The sequence below is a fragment of the Halichoerus grypus genome, chromosome 1 (assembly GCF_964656455.1).
Source record: "Halichoerus grypus chromosome 1, mHalGry1.hap1.1, whole genome shotgun sequence".
Taxonomy (NCBI): Eukaryota; Metazoa; Chordata; class Mammalia; order Carnivora; family Phocidae; genus Halichoerus; species Halichoerus grypus.
The window spans coordinates 144,974,557-144,994,919 of NC_135712.1; the positions used below are offsets into that span (position 1 = coordinate 144,974,557).

The 20,363-nt window shown below is 53.1% G+C and overlaps 1 protein-coding gene across 13 annotated transcripts in view; it reads right to left on the reverse strand.

Moving 5' to 3' along the window:
- Positions 1-2,150: 2,150 nt before the first annotated feature.
- TRAK1 (trafficking kinesin protein 1) overlaps positions 2,151-20,363 on the reverse strand; it is a 114,005-nt gene continuing 95,792 nt past the window's right edge. For 8 of the 13 annotated variants that reach the window (XM_036080312.2, XM_036080307.2, XM_036080321.2 and 5 more), the window contains 3 exons: positions 16,073-16,417; positions 7,844-7,946; positions 2,151-4,948 (listed from right to left, as the gene is read on the reverse strand). In XM_036080312.2, the coding sequence (XP_035936205.2) occupies positions 4,150-4,948; positions 7,844-7,946; positions 16,073-16,417 (1,247 nt within the window). In that variant the 3' untranslated portion in view covers positions 2,151-4,149. Of the gene's footprint in view, positions 4,949-6,988; positions 7,080-7,843; positions 7,947-16,072; positions 16,418-20,363 lie in introns of all 13 variants that reach the window. The other 5 variants (XM_036080308.2, XM_036080318.2, XM_036080310.2 and 2 more) reach the window with 3 other exon arrangements.

A 20,363-nucleotide genomic window follows, 5' to 3' on the forward strand; every position in this document is an offset into this window, starting at 1 on the left:
GAAGTGATGTGTCCTTCCCAGTACATCACATCAGGAGGTACTCCTATCAGTTTTTCTCATTTGGGTAAAGTTTAATGACTTGTTGGAAGTGAGGCATGACCAGTTTCTCCACTGCAAATGTACCTTCTCCCCCTTTGCAAATTAATAAACATTCTACGGGAAGATGTGTAACTATCCTGCTACCTAACACACTCTCTCCCAACCCTATGGTTTTGGCGTCCATTGTTGTTAAGATGAGTTAGTCTTATGGCTGCAAAATGGTGGTTTTCCTAACTCTATTGCCCCTTCTCTATTTATTAGGTACCCTGCTACTGTAAGGAAGGGCTTAGAAGAATGCATTATGCTAGGATCCTTTTCCCATTCCTCCCCTACATCTTTACCCTCTGCTTGAAATGCCTCCCCCCGCTGGGCAAATCCTGCCCATCCTTAAAGTCCAGATCCAGAGTCCCCTTGTCTCTAAGCCTTCCCTGGCCCCAGTTGGGCAGATAAACCCCTCACTCTGTCTCTTCCCTTCAAGCAAGATGGGCCGCAGCTGTCTGGCCATCTCAAGTTTCTGGGGCCGGGAGAGACTGTAGAGGGAAAACCCTCCCTCCCATAGCAAGACTCCCACCCCAACACTGCCTGACCCAGCACAGTGGTTCTCAAACTTTAGCCCCAGAATCACTGGGAGGGCTTGGTAAAACACAGATGCCTGGGCCCTACTCTGGATTCTGATGCACGGCCCAAGAATCTCACTGGCTTAACAAGTTTGTTTCTCCTTCAGATCACGTGCAAAATGTGGGTTGGCGGGGAGTCTGGCCTACGTGGTTCCTGGGCAACCCAGGGTGATGGAGGCTGCACCAACATGTCACCCCATTTCCAACTGCGCTTCAGGGGAAGGGAGGGGTGTGGAGAGTCAGGCACGATCTCTCTCTGCTCACAGCCCACAGGCCAGAACTAATTGTGTGCCTTGTCCCCTGCAGAGTGGCTGGGAAGCATGGGGATCAGAGGGACCATGGGGTGAGCGCCCTGGCTTCCTGGTCACCACCGCACTCCCCTTCTCTACCAGCAGGTGAATCTTCTTTCTGCTCCTCAAACACACCAAATGCTTTTCTGGCCTTTGTGCCTTTGCACTGGTTGCTCTGTGCCCACGTGATCTTGTGCCAGATCTCACACAGTTATCTCAAGTGCCACCTCCCTGGAGAGGCCTTCCCTGACTGCCACCCACGCCCTAGAATTCTCTACCTGGCCCTCATTATGCCGTGTTTGGTGCCATCTTTCTCCCAGTAACAGATTGTATGTACACTCCACAAGAGCAGAAGCTACTCCGATCCCCACTACCTAGAACAGGGCCTGGCACACAGTAGATCGTCAAGACAAACTTACTCAATGGATTAACCCTAAGGTATATTACTGTTAACATCCTGCAGGTTAAGAGGCCCCAGAAGACCATAAGTGGCTCGCCCAAGGTCACATCATGACCGAATGGTAACACCTGGTTTAAAATCCATGCTGCCACCACCCACTACTGTTTGTCTGCATAATTTCACTGTGTCCACAGACGGAGGTGTAAGTTTGATCCTTTTTCTCTCAATTTTCTGACGACCCTCCACTGTCCTTGGTTTTCAAAAAAAATTTTAAAGATTTTATTTCAGAGGAGTGGGGAGGAGGGGCAGAGGGAGAGGGGAGAAAGAATCCTAAGCAGACTCTGCACTGAGCACGGAGGCTGACGTGGGGCTCGATCCCACAGCCCTGAGATCATGACCAGAGCTGAATCAAGAGTCAGATGCTTAACTGACCGCACCACCCCAGATGCCCCTCAAAAACTTTCTTAACACAACTCTGTGGAGGGCAACCTGGTAATTGTGAGATGTGCTCACATATGTGAAAGATTAAATACATGCCAACTTTTTTTCGTTACAGTGTTGTGATAGAAAAGGCCAGAAGGAACTCCGTGTGTCGCCATAGGGTACTGGTCCACGGGAGTGTGAATGTATTCACCGTGGGTATGTATGCATGCTGGGACAGTGCACAGCCCTGAAAAGTAGGGAAGATCTCTGGATTCCAACTGGACAGGTGTCTAAGGGACATTTAATCTTCCAGAAGAGCTGAATAGCTTTACGACTCACATAAATGAGAAAGACAAAATGAAACACAAGCCAGAATCCCAGTGTGGTTTCCATCACTTGAACTTCTTTTATTGATATTCATTAGAGAATAAAATTGTATTGGTTTTTTTGATGCATGACAACACACGCTGTTGGTAGTGGTTGAACAAGGTTGATCATGAACTATACTAAATACTGCAACCTCCGAATTGCTGATTTTTACACTGGTATTTCCTTTGTGGTGATGGGTGGCTCCTCTCTGAATACATATAGTGGTCCGTTCAGTTCATGGTTTTCATATTCCTTTGTTATTCTACCTACTGCCTTAAAATACATTCAAATACAAAGAATTTCCTTGCAGTGAGTGCACACATACAACCACAAGGGGAGCTGAAAATAATGAACCAACCCCCTCATGTTCTGAGAATAAATAATCTAAAAGGGTGGGACTGAAGTTTGCTCCTTTGAGACATTCTCAAGGAGTCTTCAGTGGGCATGTTTACACTCAGCTGGACACATTTTTGCAGGGGTGGGAGGAGGGGGGGTCGGGGAACAGGGATGGCAACGTGACCATTTCATCTGCATATGATGTCACCCGGAACAAAGGACCAGGGAGCACTGTGCCGGGCAGTGCAGCCCTCAGGTGGGAATAAATAAGTTACCTGCTTGGAGTGGAAGGCCACAGACACACTGTGACCAGGGCTGGAGAGAACAGCACACACACACATAATAAATAAAAGTTCAAAACCGTCAGTGACAGCAACAGGACCAGGCTCCCCTGTTCATTTCTGGTTCTTGCCACGAGCACCTCTATCTGATTTCCTAGGGATAAACAGTGGGCACACGGAAACCAAGGTTTTGGGGGGGGGGTGGGTGGGGGAAAAGATCTTGTTGTGACCACTCTGTCCTGAAACACGAGGGCAAGGTGTGGGGGCACCGACTGTGTGCGTAAAGACCACGTCCGTGCCAGCACACGGGCCAGCCTCCGACACCACAGTGAGGACCGGAACCAACAGGATGCCCAAGCCACGTTGCTCTCGTGAACCAGTCTGGTATTGCATTAGGTGGGTGGTTCTTTTTACTTTTCCCGCTGACACATTCCATCCAGCCCTTTTCCCCTACCCCGCCCCCAGCCCATTCCTTTTCATCCTATTGTGAAAATTGTCTTGGGTCTGGTCTTAATTTGGTTTGTGACCCCAGGTCCCCAAACTCCACTGCTATCTCACTAGCCACTGGGAGTGCATGAAACCTATTTCCGTGGCCCAGAGCCACAGAGAACAGACTGCGACTTTCCATCTAGTACCATTACTTCCCTGCCTATAAAAAAATGGAGAAAATAAGACCTCACACAGAACACAGCGGGAGTGTCGCTACATTCTTTCAGGCCACACGTCTGGCCTGACGACCGGGGACAGGACATCGAAGGGTGATTCGGGTTGAAGGCGTGGAAAGAAAAAGTCACACCTCAGAAGAGAAGCGACTCTCCACTGAAGCAGAGGAGTGAAGGTCTGGAGGCAGAGAAGGAAGAACAGCCCTGCCATCCCGGAAGCGACATCAGCTGCTCGTGGCCGCAGTGGCCGCAGACGAAGGCTCCCGCTGTTCCCGCCCAGCGACACGGGCCAGCAGAGGCCGCACGCCAGCTCACCACGTGCGGCACCGGGAGCCAGCGGCGGATTCACGGGTTTCCTATCCATGGGATAAGAACGCCCTTGGGAGTTTCAGTGCTTCTCGAAGGAGAGGAGGCGGCGAACAGGACACCCGGCCACTGCCCTGCCCTCGGGCTAGCACAGGTGCAGTCCCAGTGAGAGCAGGGACTGTGCTGGGGCCTCTCCCGCCCGATCGGGAGAAAGGGCAGGTGGATACAAGGTCCGCAAGTCCTATGTACACTTTACAAAGTCTCCACTCTTCCCCCATTAGGCACGAGGTTGATTTGTCTAGCTCCAGAGGGGAGGGACAGAGGAGGAAAGAGGGAGTGCGCAGTGAGGGGGGGGGCGGGGGCGGGGAAGAGAGGGAGGCAGGAGCAAGCCTGGTCTCCTCCAGGGGAAGGGCCCTCCTCCCCTCTTCACCGTAAGCTAGTTTGTTTGGGGAGCTTAGCACCCATCAAGATGCCCGAGGTGAGAGTCACAGGGGCTTTCATCTGCATGCTGGACCCCACCATGGTGGGGAAGCTGCGGTTCCTCCGGATGCCGCTGTTGAGCTGCAGTCCGCCCATGGCACTGGTGACAGTGGGGCATCCGAGGGGCAGGCCCTCGGGGACCAGGCCACCAGGGACGAGGGCCTGGGCGGGGCCCGCAGGCCCACAGAGGAGAGGTCCCTGATCCTCAGTCAAGGTGGGGACGTGGGCTCGCCCTGAGTTCACCACTTTGGCCACGCCAAACCTCCTGACTTTGTCCACGAGGTTGAGGTTGGAGACAGACACATCTGTCTGGCTCTCACTGCTCCGGACGTTCTTCTTCTCCCTCACTTCCCTCAGGATGGAGCTGGCCGGCTTGGAGGCCAGGAAGTTGTCATAGGGAGGGCTCGTGCACTTGAACTCAAAGGAGGGCGGGGAGGACGTGGGCGTCTGCATAGGCGAGTTGGGTGGGGTGGAGGGGATCACAGCCATCCTGGGGGTGTAGGAGTGCAGGAGGGAGCCCCGGCCGGCCCTGTCCCAGCTCTGAGGATCATACACGGCCGCAGAAATGCCCCGCTCCTTCAGCAGCCACACCAGACCCAGAGATGTGCTCATGGTGGTCGTGGACTCACGGATGTTAGTGAAGGATTCAGCCAGGCTCAGTCTCCGTGGAGTGCACGGGGTGGCCACCGGCGTGGACTTCAAGTGGCTGGCGCTGCCACAAGCTGGAGTTGGAGCCGAGTTAAGGCTGACAAGAAAAGACAAGAGGTCATTCGTCAGCAAATGCCCACAAGCCCCCGGAAAGGTTCGTGGCCAGTCTCCTGCTGGGGAGCAGGGAGGGCTCCCCCAGCCCAGGCTCCCCAGATGCCTCTTTCCCTGTCTGTTCCTCCCTCCTACCCAAGAGGGCCCTGGGTTCCCTTGCGTGGGGGCATGGTTTAAAGTTAACAAGCTGCACGTTGATTCCCTTGTCTCGGCCCCAGAGGGCAGGGATAACTGTCCCCTCTGCAGGTGAGGCAAGTCAGACTCAGAGGTTAGGTGGCTAGTCAATGTCACACTCAGCTATTAACTGGAAGACCCAGGATTTGAGCCCAAGTGTGAGGGCTCAGGCCTCAAGGATGGGGGCTGGGGGGAGCCCCTCAGCAGAGAGGCTTCCTTTCCCTACCAAATTTACTCAAATTTCAGCGTTCCTTCCTAACGACTACTTCCCTGAGGCAAGAAGTTAACCAGGACTATGGGATCTGAGAGCTCATCTCAGGAATGGCCCCAGCAGGTAGGACCCTTGGGTGATGGGAGGGTGGGGGAGGGCGGAGGCTGAGGGCATGCATCACGTCAGCAGTGGACCCCAGCCTCCTGACTCCCACTGTAGGCTCTTCCCTCCGTGCCACGCTACCCCTTCGTCCTTCTCCCGTGGTTGCTGAGTCCACCTCGGGGGATGGAGATGTGGGGTCAGCGGCAGCCACATCATGTGTCATCAGGCCTATATCTGTATGAAACGTGCATCACCAAAGGAGAGCAGGAAGATTCCTTCATCTACTCCTGCCAGGCTGGCTGAGGACCCAGTATGTTCCAGAAGCTGGGGTCCCGCCGTAACGGGAGTTATGACAAGAGTGTAGCAGGCGCTGCAGGGGCAAAGGCATTGCTGTCTGCTTAAAAAACAGGAAAGGCCCTCTTGTAACAGCTGGTACAGGGATGGGGCTGGGAGGCCACACAGGCCCTTCACGGCTGCTGGATGAACTGCCAAGGGCAAAGCTGCATACCCCTCTCCTTATAGCCTTGTGAGCTGCCCTGCTACCCACCCAAGGACATGGCAGGGGCTGCAGGTGCCCTTTGGAGCAGCCAGCTGGGTGGTCCCCGGCAGCTGGGGGACCCTCTGTCCCCAGCCTGGCACGGGGAGGGCCAGATACCTGGGGCAAGACACCAACCAGGGGAATGGGCAGGAAGGGGCCTCCCGCTGTGGGAGGGAAGGTCACAAGCCAGTTCGAGCTAAGGCATCCTTTGGCTCCTTGCCACTGGCTGGTCAGCACGGGGCGAGAAACCCAGAACAGGCCCACCTCACGCAAGCTCAGGGGTGGGGATGCTGGTGGGGCGGGAGCACTCAGAGAAACACGAGATTAGAAGCCACAGCAGATTCCTAAGGTTAAAAAGTGGGTTCTTCAAAAGGCACAGGTGGGATTCGACAAAACTGGTCTACAAGCAATAGAGGACAAGAACAGTCTGGACTCAAAAGTCTTGTTTACGGGGCCATTCTTGGGGAGATCTGTGATTTTGTGTCAGGCAGCCGTTCCTTCAAACGCACGCAAAAAGCCTTCTCTTGCTACTGACTGCCCAGGCCTGTTCCGTCCCTGACAAGAGATGGGGACGGTGTGCTGGTTGGCGTCCCTTCAGGCAGGAGAGCACTGGGCACCAGCCTCTCCCAGGGGAAGCTCTACCGCACGGTGGGAAAACACAGAGCTCTTCCAACGCAGAGCCCTGGGGGGTGCTTGGGGGGGCTGGGGGTGGGGGAGGGGGGTGCCGGCTTCTCCAGAGGCGGGAAGGAGACAGAGAAGACAAGCTAACGTTCAGATTCCCTTTCTGCCGAGAACTTCCGTTAGGCCCGTATTAGTGCTGGCACTCGGCTCAACTGAGCATTTAGAGGGGTTAGGGGTGTCCACTGTCAAGGCCACGTTAGCCAGGCACCACCACAGAGACACAGCCACGCCTCAGTCCCGGGTTAGTGGCGGCCACGCGTGCACACACAGCTCCTTCCAGGAGGCCCTGCCCGGGCACGCACCGCTGACGGTGTGCTCACCCCCTGCCTCGCCTGTGGGCTCACTCTCTGCCCTACATCTCCTCTCAGCTCAACAGGGCATAGGGCCGCTTCGTCGTCCTCCTCACATGACCTGCGGAGAATTATTCATAGTTTAAGGGGCTCCCTGGGGCGGCTGCTCCCTGCAGGGGCCCTGCTCGCCTCCCTCCCTTTCTGCGTTACCTGCCATTCACCCCAGCATCTTGCTCGACTGCACCAGAGAGAAACAGCTGAGGGGGCCACTTGACCATTTTGCCCTTCCACTGGAAGCCAAGCGGACCACCCCATGCCATCCAAGTCCTCTTGCCAGATGGTGCCAACCTCTATCACTTCTTCAAGGCACCACAGGGAAACAGACCGTGCTGGGCACACGGTTCGGTCTTCGGGTTTTATCATTTCAGTCATTATCATGCGGCTGTGGTGCATGGTTCCTGCGGTCTATTCCAGAGGCACCAGGGGCTTGCACAGGGCTCAGTAACTCCATTCTGTGAAGGAACTCCGTGCTCTACTGACAACCTTGGGGACAAAATGCCAGCAACCTTGGCCTTACCGCCTGTGCTACTGTCAGCTTCGGCTGGTTAAGGACGGACCTAAGAATCTTCCGTGGCCAATGAAAAAGGCAACTATAGGTAGGTCCGGGTCTGTCTCTGTGCTGGATCTGAATCAACAGGGGCCTCAAGTCAAGAGGAAAGATGGGACCCCAAACAGGTGACAGACAGCAAGTGCTACGGGATGCCTCAGCTGGCCGGAGTTGGTTTCGAATGAGCCTCTCTACTTGACTTTGCTTGACAGCAAGTCTTGCGAGGAGTGCCCCAACCTCACCGCATCCTTACCCACCCCGGCGCCTGGGTCCCTTACCTTGGCGTGACCCGCGTGAGCTCGTCTGAAGGATGCAGGATGCGGCATGTGGTGAAGGTGAAGGTGGAGTTGGTCTGTGACATGCACTTCCCAGGGTGGTGCGCTACATTGGGAGGGGAACAGAACATATTCCTTGCATCCAAGTAAACCCAGGAGAAAAGTCAAATTCCAGCATGGCTCTCAATGGACATAAGAAGCGATGAGCTACCTTGTTAACTGGATCTGGGCAAGGAAGGTGTAATGCAAATGTCCTGGATCGAAGGTGGTCTTTCAAAAATAACCACACTTTTGAGCACTGGTGTGTAGCGCATCAAATTCCAGCTTCCGACCCAATCCAGACAAGGTTCCCCATCAGTGTTCTCTGGCCAGTAGTGGATCCAGTTTGAGGAGCTAATGAGCCCTTGGGGGTAATTTGGTTTCCCTCCTCAGGGGTCAGAATCGGCTTCCTTCTTGTGGTGCTTCACACTTTTCACTGGCAAACTGGTGCCAAGTTCTGCCAAGAAGAGGGGAGAGGTGTGGGGAGGGGCCTTGCCACCTGGAAACTGGGCAAGGCTTGCATGGCTCCCTTTCCAGAGTACACGAAAAGGGGCTTGGGGAAGCTGGCTCCACTACTGTCTGTCGGTGATGGGCAGGGTGGGAGATGGGGCCTCAGCTGCCTCAGCAACAGGGGGTAAGACTCCCAGAGCCCGGGGCTGTCTTTAGCCCTAGGATCAGGTGTGGTCTGATGCACTCTAGTGCATACAGCCCCTGTCCCTCAGGCCACTTTCTTGGCATCTCCGGGATGTCTGATTTCTAAAGAAAATAAGACAGCCACAAGCTGTCCTCAATTTATTTCCTTTTAAAGCTCTAAAGAGCTGTTGTTCAGGCAGCTGAAGACTATGATTTGGAGCAAAGTAAATCACAGAAGCGTTAAGACCATGCATCAGGAAGCTGGCAAATGGTAAAGTATGGAGTGATAGAGTCTACGGGAGACATCATGATTGTAGAGGTCACCCTCATTCATAACTCAAATGCAAAAAAAAAAAGAAAAAAAAAAAAAGGAAAAAGGGGGGGAAAAAGATGCTGCTCTGAATAGCATGCACAGTGAGGTACTGGGACAACCCCCCCAACCACCCACCCCACCACCCCCTGCAGCAGCTCAGCCCCCAGAGACCTCTTGGGGGGGAAACGCATTTGGTTCTCAGATGCCATGAGCACTCTGAAGATTCAGAAGGCTGTGAGCTAGAATCTTCTAGCTCGTTATGGCAATTTTTCTCTTGGATTTTACAAAAAAGGAAAAGGAAAACAAAACAGAAGACACTGGTGCCCTAAACCTACAGATCCACACACAGCCAACTGTGTCTTTAAAAAACAAAAACAAAAACAAAAAAAACCCAGCAACCAGATGAAACAAAAAATGTCCGAGACAGGCAAACTGAAGGCAGGCAGGACAAAGCCAGAGCACAAAAATGGTGGCAGCGACTAGAGGTGCAACGTAAGACTGCTTTGCCCTGATTATTATGGTCCAACCCATCTCTCTGGATCCAGGCAGGTGCCCGTGGTCCCTGGCGCGGCAGCCCGCACCCTGGCCACCAGAGCAAACTCTCAACCACAGGGAGCGCCGGGCACCGCAGGAAGGGGGGAAAAAACACACATGAAAACAGCCTTTATGAATCTTTGTTTCTCAACCAATAAATGGGATGGCTTAGGAACTCAGGCAACTGGAAAACTGCTGCAAACAAAACAAAAATGGAATAAGCTATGAAGAAAAGGCAACCGAACAATCACGATTCTCTGACTGCAATAAGGTCTAGCAACAAAAGCAACAAAAGGCCTGAGAGAAGCATCCCAAATAACCAGCGTTACGGGTTATGTGGGAGGGAGGGAGGAAAGAAAAAGGCAGTAAAGAGAGGTAACGAAGACAAAACAGTGGAAAGAGCGAACCTTAAAAACAAATCAAAAGCAAGGCTGGATTTAAAATTAGAGGAGTGTAGCCCCTTTCAACACATGGCCAGAATATCAAATCAAAAGGTCCCAAAGGCCCGCTCCTCCTCCACCCCATCCCACATGGGATCTTTGATTGCAACAGGTAGCGCGAGATGGACATTTTAGAGACGCGGTGGCATCAGCAGAAGCGAAACCCATCTGACGCAAATGGGTTTTGGGGATAGGAAAAGGCTGCTAAAATTCAGAAGTCCTCATTCCCCGGAAGTCACGGAAAGGAAGATCAACAGGAATCAAGAGCGCCAAGCCAGAGGTTCGGCCCCTCCGCAATACCACTGGGACTCCTGGCCCCGCCAGCTCTCTGCGTGTCACCATTGCCCGCCGGGCTGCTGCGGTGCTTCCCTTCCTTGGGACACAATACAGAGACAGTGAGTCGCCCCAGGCCCCTTGTGCTCGCCGCCCAGCAGCTACAGGCTGATGCCTAAAGCCCTGCTTGCAGGAGAGCAATTTCTCCAAGCAAGACGCACAGCATGCCTTCTCCTCAGCAGGGACAGGAGGCTCGGGCTGAGGGCTCCCTACTCAAGTCCCCCGTCCCCACAGCGCACCAGAGCCCTGCCTCACGTGCCGTGTGGTCTCCTCCTGCCGCCCGCTCGGGGCCTCCAAGGGACGGGGTTTCTGGGATTTAATGCTCTGACTTCCTACTTCAATCCCCCGGACTACGGGGGCCCCACGGTGTTGCAAGGAGAGAGTATTAAACGGGTTAGAGTATTCACACTGGAAAGGGCTTCCATCAAGCATCCCCTAATCCTACTTTTTAATTTTTTAAAATTTTATTATTATTATTTTTATCTGTTCCTTTTCCACCAGGTTCTGACACTGGTACAAACTCCGAATCTATCAAAGAGAACCTATAAACTTAGTTAATCCCTGATTATTCAAGATCTTCTGAGTTGGTGAACTACATACAGGTGGCTAGCGTGCAAATTTTTTTTTTTCTGAACAGAGGCCGCATGCAGGCGCACCCCTTCAGCTAGCTGCAGGTGGGGGCATAGGAGGGCTTTCGACGGACCAGGGTCACCCTGCTCACTTGCTCTCTGATCCCACGCTGTGTGCTTTCTGCCTCGCGCAGGTGCACTTGGTAAATGGTTCTGATGGGCTGTGCTCCTCTGGGGGGCACAGGGTGCCCCGTACTGACTGGAAACTGGGTGCTTGGGATCCTGCTGCTGCAGCCAGTCATGGAGTGCCCTGAGAGGGCCCACAGTCTCCAGTGAGCTGGGGCTTCCTCCCTGGATGGCCCTGAAACTATACTGGAGGTTATCTGCAAGTGTGCTACGCAGATCTGGGTGATCGCTGCTCAGTGGGATGCTCGGCCTCCAGAGGAGATGGGCAGGAAAGCCCACTGCTCTCCCCAGGGCCCCCTGCTCTAGTTGTGAGGAGAGACAAGGAACACAGACAAGGTGGGGTTGCTCTGGTGGGGACCTGAAGCCCGACTGAGACTCTACCAGCCTCTCCCATCCAAGTGATGTGATTGGTATATACCAACTCATGCATTTCGGTCAATCCCAACGGCACTTTCCATCCCCCATCCACAGGCAGGCTGGTAACTTAACGTGCTAGGGAGAACAGAACCTCGCCCCTCTAAAGGCCATCGTGGCACCCGGTCCTTCAAAGAGCCCCCGCGTGAACCCACACAGATGCCAAAGAGCATGCCTGCTCCCAGAGGTTTCCAAGGGGAGTTGTGAAACACACACCTGGACAAGGCTGCTTCAAAGGGGCTCTCTGAGGACGGAGAAACCTGGCCACACCACACCCCCAAGCCAGGTTTTTGCTAACATAAATAACTTCTTAAAAGTCAAAATTACAAACACCTCTCCAAATCTTGGAAAAAGAGGACTATCTTCGTGATGCACTGAACGCTTTCCAGAGTCTCTTCCCCCTTTTCATGGGAAGCAGCCAAACCCATGTGAAATGAACAGAATGCCTGACAATTTCCTTTTCTTAACTTGAACACTTAGGGTGAAGCTGCGGTCACACAATTTGGATCTGCTTTGCCATTTCTATGAACTCATTAGCTCACACACACACACACACACACACACACACACACACGCATCTTCTCTCATCCACCCCCTTCCCTCCCCCCACCAGTTCCGGAAGCTGCCACCACATCAACAGTGGTACCCACGGGCCGGCCTTTTGTATCCAAGCCAAACCAAACCCACTGAAAAGAGAAGCCACTGTCCACCCAGTTTAAAGTTCGTGGCTTGAACTAAGACCATCTGAACCTTTTCTTGTCTTTTTGTTTTGACCTTTTGACTAGCTTCTAATGACTTCGTTACTTTTTGTTCAAAGAGTAATCACATTGTGCCGGGGGGAGGGGGGGTGTCTTTGCCTGTCACTGCCCTGCTAAGTGCCTTCCAAGCCGTTCAGGAGAGCGCTTCCCCTCCCCCCCCCCCCCCCCCCCGGCCTCTAGGCGGTGCCGCTGGACCCCCTCATCCCATCTCAGTGCTCCCTCCTCCACTGAGAAGTGTCCGCTGCTTGAGCACACTCCTCAGTGGTCCACATGGGTGCTCCTAGAGCACGGGCGGGCCCTCCTGTGGTTTTCAGAGGTGAGGATGCCATCAAGAGAGTGCTCCCGGAGAGCAGGCTTGTTCAGGACATTGTAAGCAGGGTTGACTGCAGCTGTTGGTTTGGGAGGAGTCAATGACCTCTCTTCATTCATTTTTCCACTTCCAGGTTTCAGTTGGCCTGTTTTGCTCTGGTTTTATAGGTATCCTGAGGCAAGAGCACGGGGGCTTCCTTAGCATCGCCTAACACAGGTGGGTGTGAGCAGACCATCTGCCCTGTGCACAAGGACGAACTCCTGTAACCGCTCCAGAACGAGGGCTGGGTTAGAAAGTCTTCCCATCAGAGTGGGACTGCGTGGTCAACTCTCCGTGTAGACAAACACAAACGTTTCCTACACCTGAGGGTCTATGAATCAGAGGGATCGGGCTTTCCTTCCAGACCCATCAGGCCCCCACGGCCCACTCTCCCTCAGGACCCACTTGGGGTCCCGGGACAGCAGGAAGGACAGGACACGGCTGTAGGGCTCTGCTCCAACCTGCTCCTGGCCCACACAGGCTCTGGAGAAATACTCTGCCGGCCCCACTGGCCCTCTGGCTCCTTTCCTCCACGAGCTCTTCCTTCTCTTGCCTTGCTCAGTAGCCACTCCTGAACAGAACCTGGACCTATGTATCAAGTAAGGACGCTATAAAAGAAGCTAATTCCTGGCCTTTGCCGGTGGGCTGCGGCGGGGGGGGGGGGGGAGCGGGGAACAGGTCCACGTGCTGCAGCTTCAGGGGCTTTTTCAAGGGCTATTTGACCAAATGTGATTTTTGCCTTCAACACTTACTTTTGCACCTTAGCCCCAATGACAGCTCCACCGTGGGGCCGCTGCCAGACAGGCGGCCGTGAGTGCTAGGAGCCCGCTTTCAGGCACTTCCCCCACTGAGTGGCCCTCACGGGTATGAGTATGAAAATAAACTGACCTTCGCTTTCTTCTATGTTGCTCTAATCCTACTTCTTTCTCCCCTGTAAGGATCCTGGCATCCAAGATAATTCAACTAAACTGTCCAACCAACCATCTACTAACGTAACTGTACGACTTTAAAACACTGATCTTCATCCTTTCCCACATGCTGGCTCTTCCCTCCGCATAAATACCTAAAATTCAGAACATGGACAGTACAAGATCATGACTCTTTTTGATAAATTGCACTTTCTATGTGAGTTAATATGTAAAAGTCACTGAAAAGTAAAACTATAATCTAAAAATTGTTTAAAAAAATCCATTTTAATCACCTAAATTATTTACAAATATAAAAACAAGGAGTCGTGCTTTTTAAGACATGGGATTATAAAAATCAGCAAATAATGATACAATACATTAAAATATATTGAGGTTTTTTTTTTTCAGTACTCAGAACTTTTTCTCCATGAGCTAACAGGTTCTAGACAAAAGTGCCTATTATTCAAGTCTCCCCAGTTTCCTTCCAGAGTATCAGTTGCAAGAAAAAATGGCTAAACCTTCTTCTGTCTTCAAAGTTCCTCCCTACACAGTATTCCCAGATGGCAGCTTCTGGGAATGTGCTATCTGGCAACAGAAAAGCCTAAACATCAAGGGTGGACCGAGGCAGGGACCAGACCAGCCTGGATACAAATCCCAAGACAGACAATGCCCTAGTACTCCCTGCTGAAGCTTATCTATTTACCTGTGACTCCAGGATTATGTACATAGTGCCACTCGGGGCCTCGGGGGTGATTTACTTAGAGTGACATGTTTCTTACCTTCCAGTAATCAAAAGGGTCCTGTTACTCCCAATAGGGAAAAAAAGAGCCAAATCACTGTTCACACCGATCCCCTCTGTGCTGAGCTTTTAGCAAGTCTGACCTAGAACGAGCCTAAAAGAACTCCTGTCTTAAATGATCAGGCCCTTCCTAAGTTACCTTCAGCAATCTACAGAACTCTTTCTGATCACATACTTCCAACCTGGGGCTCCTCTAAGCTTCAACTCTAGATTGGTGTGCCTCTCCTCAAAGTTGCCAAGATGAATTTGCCGCAGGTTTTGAGGAAGGAGGGAAGAAGTAATAAATATGTCTTTGTTTATGGTAAGGAAAGTGGTCAGGATTTATGTCATAATTGGTCTCTCCCTCTGACCTCTGAGGGAAGTTCTTAGCTGACTTGATCGGTAAGTTTTATTCCTTCTGCACAACTTCTTGAAGACACACCTAATGGTGCTACTTTAAACTTACAGCATTTACCTTCTGGTCCACCCGTAGGACTGCAGGGTGGGGTCATCACACTTGACATGATTCCTACCCTTTCAGTCACAAAACTCAGCAGACACTGTGTTTCCCGTACCACTGTCTGCCTTCCAGAAGGACAGTGGTGCCGAGAACAAAGGGAAGTAACGATACCACAGCTGGTTTCCCTTTCTTAAGTGTGAAGATATTAAATAAAACATATTTTCATTCCTTGCAAGCTTAATCTGGTAACTTAGTTGCTAAAAAATAAATCAATAAACCATTAGCTTATGTGCTAAACCAATCCTTTTTACTTGGTGATATCTCTAAAGTTTACGTCAAAGAAAAAAGAAAAGTTGGCCCCAAATAAAGTCCCTTGCCACAGGCATCCGAACTTAGGCTGGGAGGCGCCATCATGCACCTCAGCTCTCTCCTGCCCTGTCCTTCACCGGAGTGTTGCGGCCTTCATGAACGAAAGTTAAGAATCACAAAGATGCATGTCCTTTCCTCAAGTCTAGTGACTCCGAGATGCCACCAGCATGACAACATTGGGTGAATTCATCTTTTTCTGCGTCTCTGCCCTGATCCCACGAGAGAGCTTCCTTGTCTTCTCAGCACCGCAGCTGGGGGACCCAGGAAGTCTGGGGCAAATGGTAACCACATAACCTTTGTGGTCCCAGGGCCCCAAGCCCAAACCATTTCATCCCAGTGACGCCTAGGGTGTAATTCTGCAAACTCATGATCCCATCTTTAATGGGGTAGCAGGGGGTGGGTGATCAGCTAGAGCTCTTCTCCTGATTCATCTGGGGTCCTGTTTCTGGAAAAGCTTACTGACATTCTCCTTGGGTTTGTTGGGTTAAGGAGTATTGCTAAAACACTTTGGGAAACTCCACTTTGAACACATGTGTAAGCTGGAAAGAAAATGCATATACCTTCATTGAAGTTAGAAATGTGAAAAGGCCGATCTATTCCAGTATTGTCTGAAATCCTGAACACTTTCTGGGCTTCTTCCTATTTCGACACTCCTCAGAAGTAACAGATTCTCTACTTCACCATCTCGAGCAATCCAGCGCTCCTGATTTCCCCTTAAAATGCCCAACTCTGCTCAGCTCAGTTTGGAAATCACTGCAGGACTTGGGAACCTGCCCCGCCCCCCACCCCCAGCCTTGGGGAGAGACCCACAGCAGGAACAGGGGAGCTGATGTGCGGGGCAGGGTGGGGGACAACAAGCCACTTCTTTTTAGCAGCCTTTCCTGCTCCCCGGTCAGGAGCCCTGGCGGGCCATGCACCTCCAAGATGGGCAGGGAGCTACACCCATTCGTTATACCACGGGGGCATCGGACTCTGCGTTAAAAAACAGAACCACGTGATGGGAATGCTTTAATCATCACCCACACAGACGAGCGGAAGCTACAGACAGAGAGCCACTACGGATGGTGCTCGGAACAGAGGTGAGAATGGCCCAGAACTCGGCCTCCGGTAAAGGTGCCAGGTTTACAGGACTTATCGAGGTGCCCTCACCAGACCCCTCCTCCTCCTCCTCCTCCTTGGCCGCTGGCGGCTCCTGCATCTCCTCTGGGCAAGCCTGAGGCCGGCGCGGGTAACTTCTGCTGCCTGAGCCAGTCACGCGTGCTCGGGACCCCTCACCTGAGGTCTCTGGGTGCTGAACTGGCGTGGAGGTAGCTAGGCCCGGGAGGGAAATGTGGTCACCTGTGTCGTCTTCCTCAAAGTCGTTAAGGCAGTACACTTCGTCCAGGTCAACGTCCAGTGTCCGGAAGCCCTTGGTGACCACCCCGGGCCGGGGGTCCAGGATGCCCCCGAGGTGGGGCTGGGCCAGCTGCTGCCAGTGGTGAAGGGTGGCAGAGCCTTGCAGGAGAAAGCGCAGAGAGGGAGGGGGGACAGGGAGAAGAGACGGTTAGGATGGAGGTCTGAGCCGATGGCTGTCACCACCCCCGGAGTGTGGAACCCGACCCCTGGCAGGATCTGAGCCCGGCGGGTGAACTCTGGGAGGGACGCCGGCGGAGCGGTCCCGGCCACCGTCCACCGTGCCACAGGGGCTGATACCTCGCTACGCCTGGGAGGAGCACCCATTCAGGGAATCCCAAACAAATCTTTTTACGAAACAAAAGTAGTGCCGTCCGGTGGGGCAAGGATGTTTGGTGACAAACTACTTTAGTCAAGCGAGGTCGATCCCCAAACCCAACACCGTATCAACGTAGGAACAGCAGAGGAAAGATAAGCGAGACAAGTACAGAAAGGGGGTGTCTGGGTACCGACTCTGTGCCAAGTACCCGTGGCTGGGGACAGGGAAAGACCCAAGCAGAGGCAGCGTAAGACAATGTGGAACCGACCCCGGGACGCATGACGAGACAAGCAAAAGGAAATGAGAGTCGCATGCACGACTGTCGCCTCCTTTACTTATGAGGGTTTCTGTTTTCTGGCAGCAACCCTGAGAGGCTGCAGGTTTGGGAGAGGGAATGGTGCTAGCCAGGTGTGATCGATGAGCACGGAAGTCCACACAGAGGTCTGAAGCAGAGGAGATCTCAGTGACACCAGACCCCGGGACTCAGATGACATTGTGCAAGGTCTGTAATAACACCGGAGTGTGTCCCCGAGGACCTCGAGGGCATCACGGCGGCTCACAGAGAGAAGCATCCCAAGAATGAGTATGCTTCGCAAACCAGGCTTGAGAAGCAGATTTACAGAGGAACACCTCAGAACCTTCAGTCTGTTGCTGTGTCCTGGGATTCTGCCCAGTCCATTTGCCAGAGCAACCCTTTCTTCCCTTTGGGACACTTCTCACACCTCACGTGGCCCGCGGATGACAGCCCGTGAGGCTGGGTGTCTGTCACCATTCTCCAGATGAATTAGTTAGCCACACAAATGCCTATCCTACACTCAAGAGAGACTTTGAGAGCAGTTCTCAGGTGTGGGAAAGCAGGCCTGCGGACTTTGTGGGGGGCAGGCGGTGTGAACTCACTCAAGGAGCCTGGCCTTCAGCACCACCACTACTCAGGGACCTGGGAAAATTGTCTAACTTCAGTGACCCTCAGTCCCCTCATTGGGTGCTCCCGGTTACCACTGGTTTACCAAGGGCGGCCTCTGTCAGGCAGGGAGGAACCCCTCCGGGTCGCCCTGTCGGAGAGGGGAGCCAGGGGTGCCAGGAGCCGGCAGCTCAGGAGTCAAGAGAAGAGAGAAGGAAATGGTGGCAGGTGTTGGGGTCAGGGACCGGTCCAGGAACGTGAGCGAGATACAGAGAACCCCCTCAACAGGAGCTCCCGACCCTCTGATGTGCCCAGTGAGTGCGCGGCCCCCAACACACCGCCAGGAAGGAGCTTCCAGGGCAATCTCCGCCAACGAGTCTTGAAGGCATTTTGTAAGTGGGCAATTTCACATCCACTTTAAAGAGAAACGCTGTACACGCTGCCAATACATGATTAGGGAAGTCCCCAGACGCCCACTTGGAGGTCCGTCCCAGTTTTAAGTGTGCACAAGTACAACCTACTTCACCTGAATCTACTGCATATGAATAGCAAACATTCTACATGCAAAAGAAACACGGTAATAAAGAGGTTTATACGACAAAAAGCATCACATACTGTTCTCTCACGAGGTGCTCAGATGCTTCTAGAGCCGCGGTTCTCAACCAGGGATGATCTTGCCCCACACGGGACATTCGGTAAACCAACGGAGACATTTTTGGTTGTCACCACTGTGGGGAAAGAGGGAGTGCTAATGGCACCGAATGGGCAGAGTCAGGGGTGCTGCACCCCATGATGCCCAGGGCAGCCCCCTCACCACGGAATGATCCGGCCCCAGGTGTCAGCAGGGCTGAGACTGAGAAACCCTGACCTAGAGCTGTGGTCCTCTATTCTCGGATCTCTGGAGAACCCGGAGGAGCTCACGTCAAGCAGCAGCGCGCACAACCGGCCAGGGCTTGGCAGACATGCTCAGGCCAGCTCATGGGATCCTGGGGCCGGGGTGCCACAGCATCTTTTTTTTTCTTAAGCTACCCTGTATCGGACGGGCCTGTACCGCAGCTTATGTTACATCAACTCCTAGCTCAGAAGCACCCAATGAGGGGACTGAGGTTCACTGAAGTTAGACAATTTTCCCAAGTCCCTGAGTAGTGGTGGTGCTGAAGGCCAGGCTCCTTGAGTGAGTTCACACCGCCTGCCCCCACAAAGTCCGCAGGCCTGTAAACAAGCAAGGACCTCAGTGTTCCAGCCGGGAACCCACACGAAGTGAGAAGCATCGATGGTGGGCAGTAAAAGTTCTAGGTGGCCGTCCAAGGCCAGCCAGGAGGCACACACGCTGTGGCCGATGGGATTTCTCAACCACCCCTGGAGACCCCCATTCATGATCCATAATGAGCCCCCTGTTCGTGTGTTCACTGGATGCCCAGGCACATTCCTGGCAAAAATACTGCACTGGGGAGAAGACTTAACAAGGCACCATGACATCCAGCTTGGGATGCACATGCTGGTCTTATGAGGATGATGACAAATCCCTACGTATGGTGTGGCCACGTCACCTCTACTTTTGGAAGGGGAGGAAAGGAAAAGTTGACAGACACTGGGAAGTGAAGAACCATGTCCGGAAGTGCCAGAGGTCCTCAGCCTTCTGAAGGGCGCTGAGGTGTTTACCATGCCCTGGGAAAGAAGTCAGGGAGGCTGGAGGTCTGGGCCCGGACACCAGTCCCGTGTGCTCCATCCTCCCTCTGTTCAGCAGACTGCCCTCATCTCTCCCCACCCCGGGCATGGGCTCCACAGAGAAACGAGGCTACAGGGGGTTTGCTGTTTGGAGTTCAAGGTGCTACAGAAGTACATGGGGTTATCTGCCTTCCCTGAATACGCAGAGCCAAGATTACAATGGAGAGATTATGCTGAAAGATGCATGGTACTTGGATATTTATCCCCGCCTTGGGCATCTCTTACTCACGTAGGAACAGCCAACCTTTACTGAGCATTAACTGGGTGTCAGGCACCCCTCTAAGAGGCCTACACTTAGTCACTCAATCATCATGATAACCCTGTTGTCCTCATTTTACAGTTGAGGAAACTGAGCACAGGGAGGTCAGGTAACTTGCCAGAGGTTGCATGGCTGGCAAATGGCTAATCTGGGATTCAAACCCACGCTGGCTCCAGTGTCCAACCTCTTAACAAAATACACCTTCTCTGGGCCAGCAGTGAGGGGCCCTCCTGGGTGTTTGTCTCAGAAATCAGGTCAACAACACACCCGACTGGCTTTTACAATCTCATACCTTTGCAGTCTTCCGTCCTGCAAAAGTGACTATTGGTGAAAGCCCCCACAGCCCTGTTACTGAGTTACATCAGGCTGTGGGGCTCAGACCATTTCTGTTCCCAACTGGTTCGAAGGTCCCAGGAGGGTTTCCCCGGGTCCAGCACCCGAGCAAAACAGCCCACATCTCACTCCCTCCCCCTGCCACTGCCTGGGCTGCCACGTAGGAATCCTACTGATCTCCTGGCTGCCTAAGGTTCTGTCTTTGATACAAAATGGAGCACAGATCAAAAATTAAATATGAACAGCATCTTATTCAGCCTTGGCTGCCTCTTTCCCATCTCCACACCCTGCCACCCCCCAGCCCCCCGCCCCGGCCTGGCTTCCTTTATTGTCAAGCACAAAAGGAGAGAATCACTGCACTATGAGCCACCTCCCATTACCAGCCCCTGCCTCCCCCCTACTTGAGGACGAGGCTGGGGTCAGGGAAAGAGGAAGCTTTGCGTTCCTAGTTGGCACCAAGATGAAGCTTTATGAAACAAGGGCATGGACAGAAGGGAACACAATTACG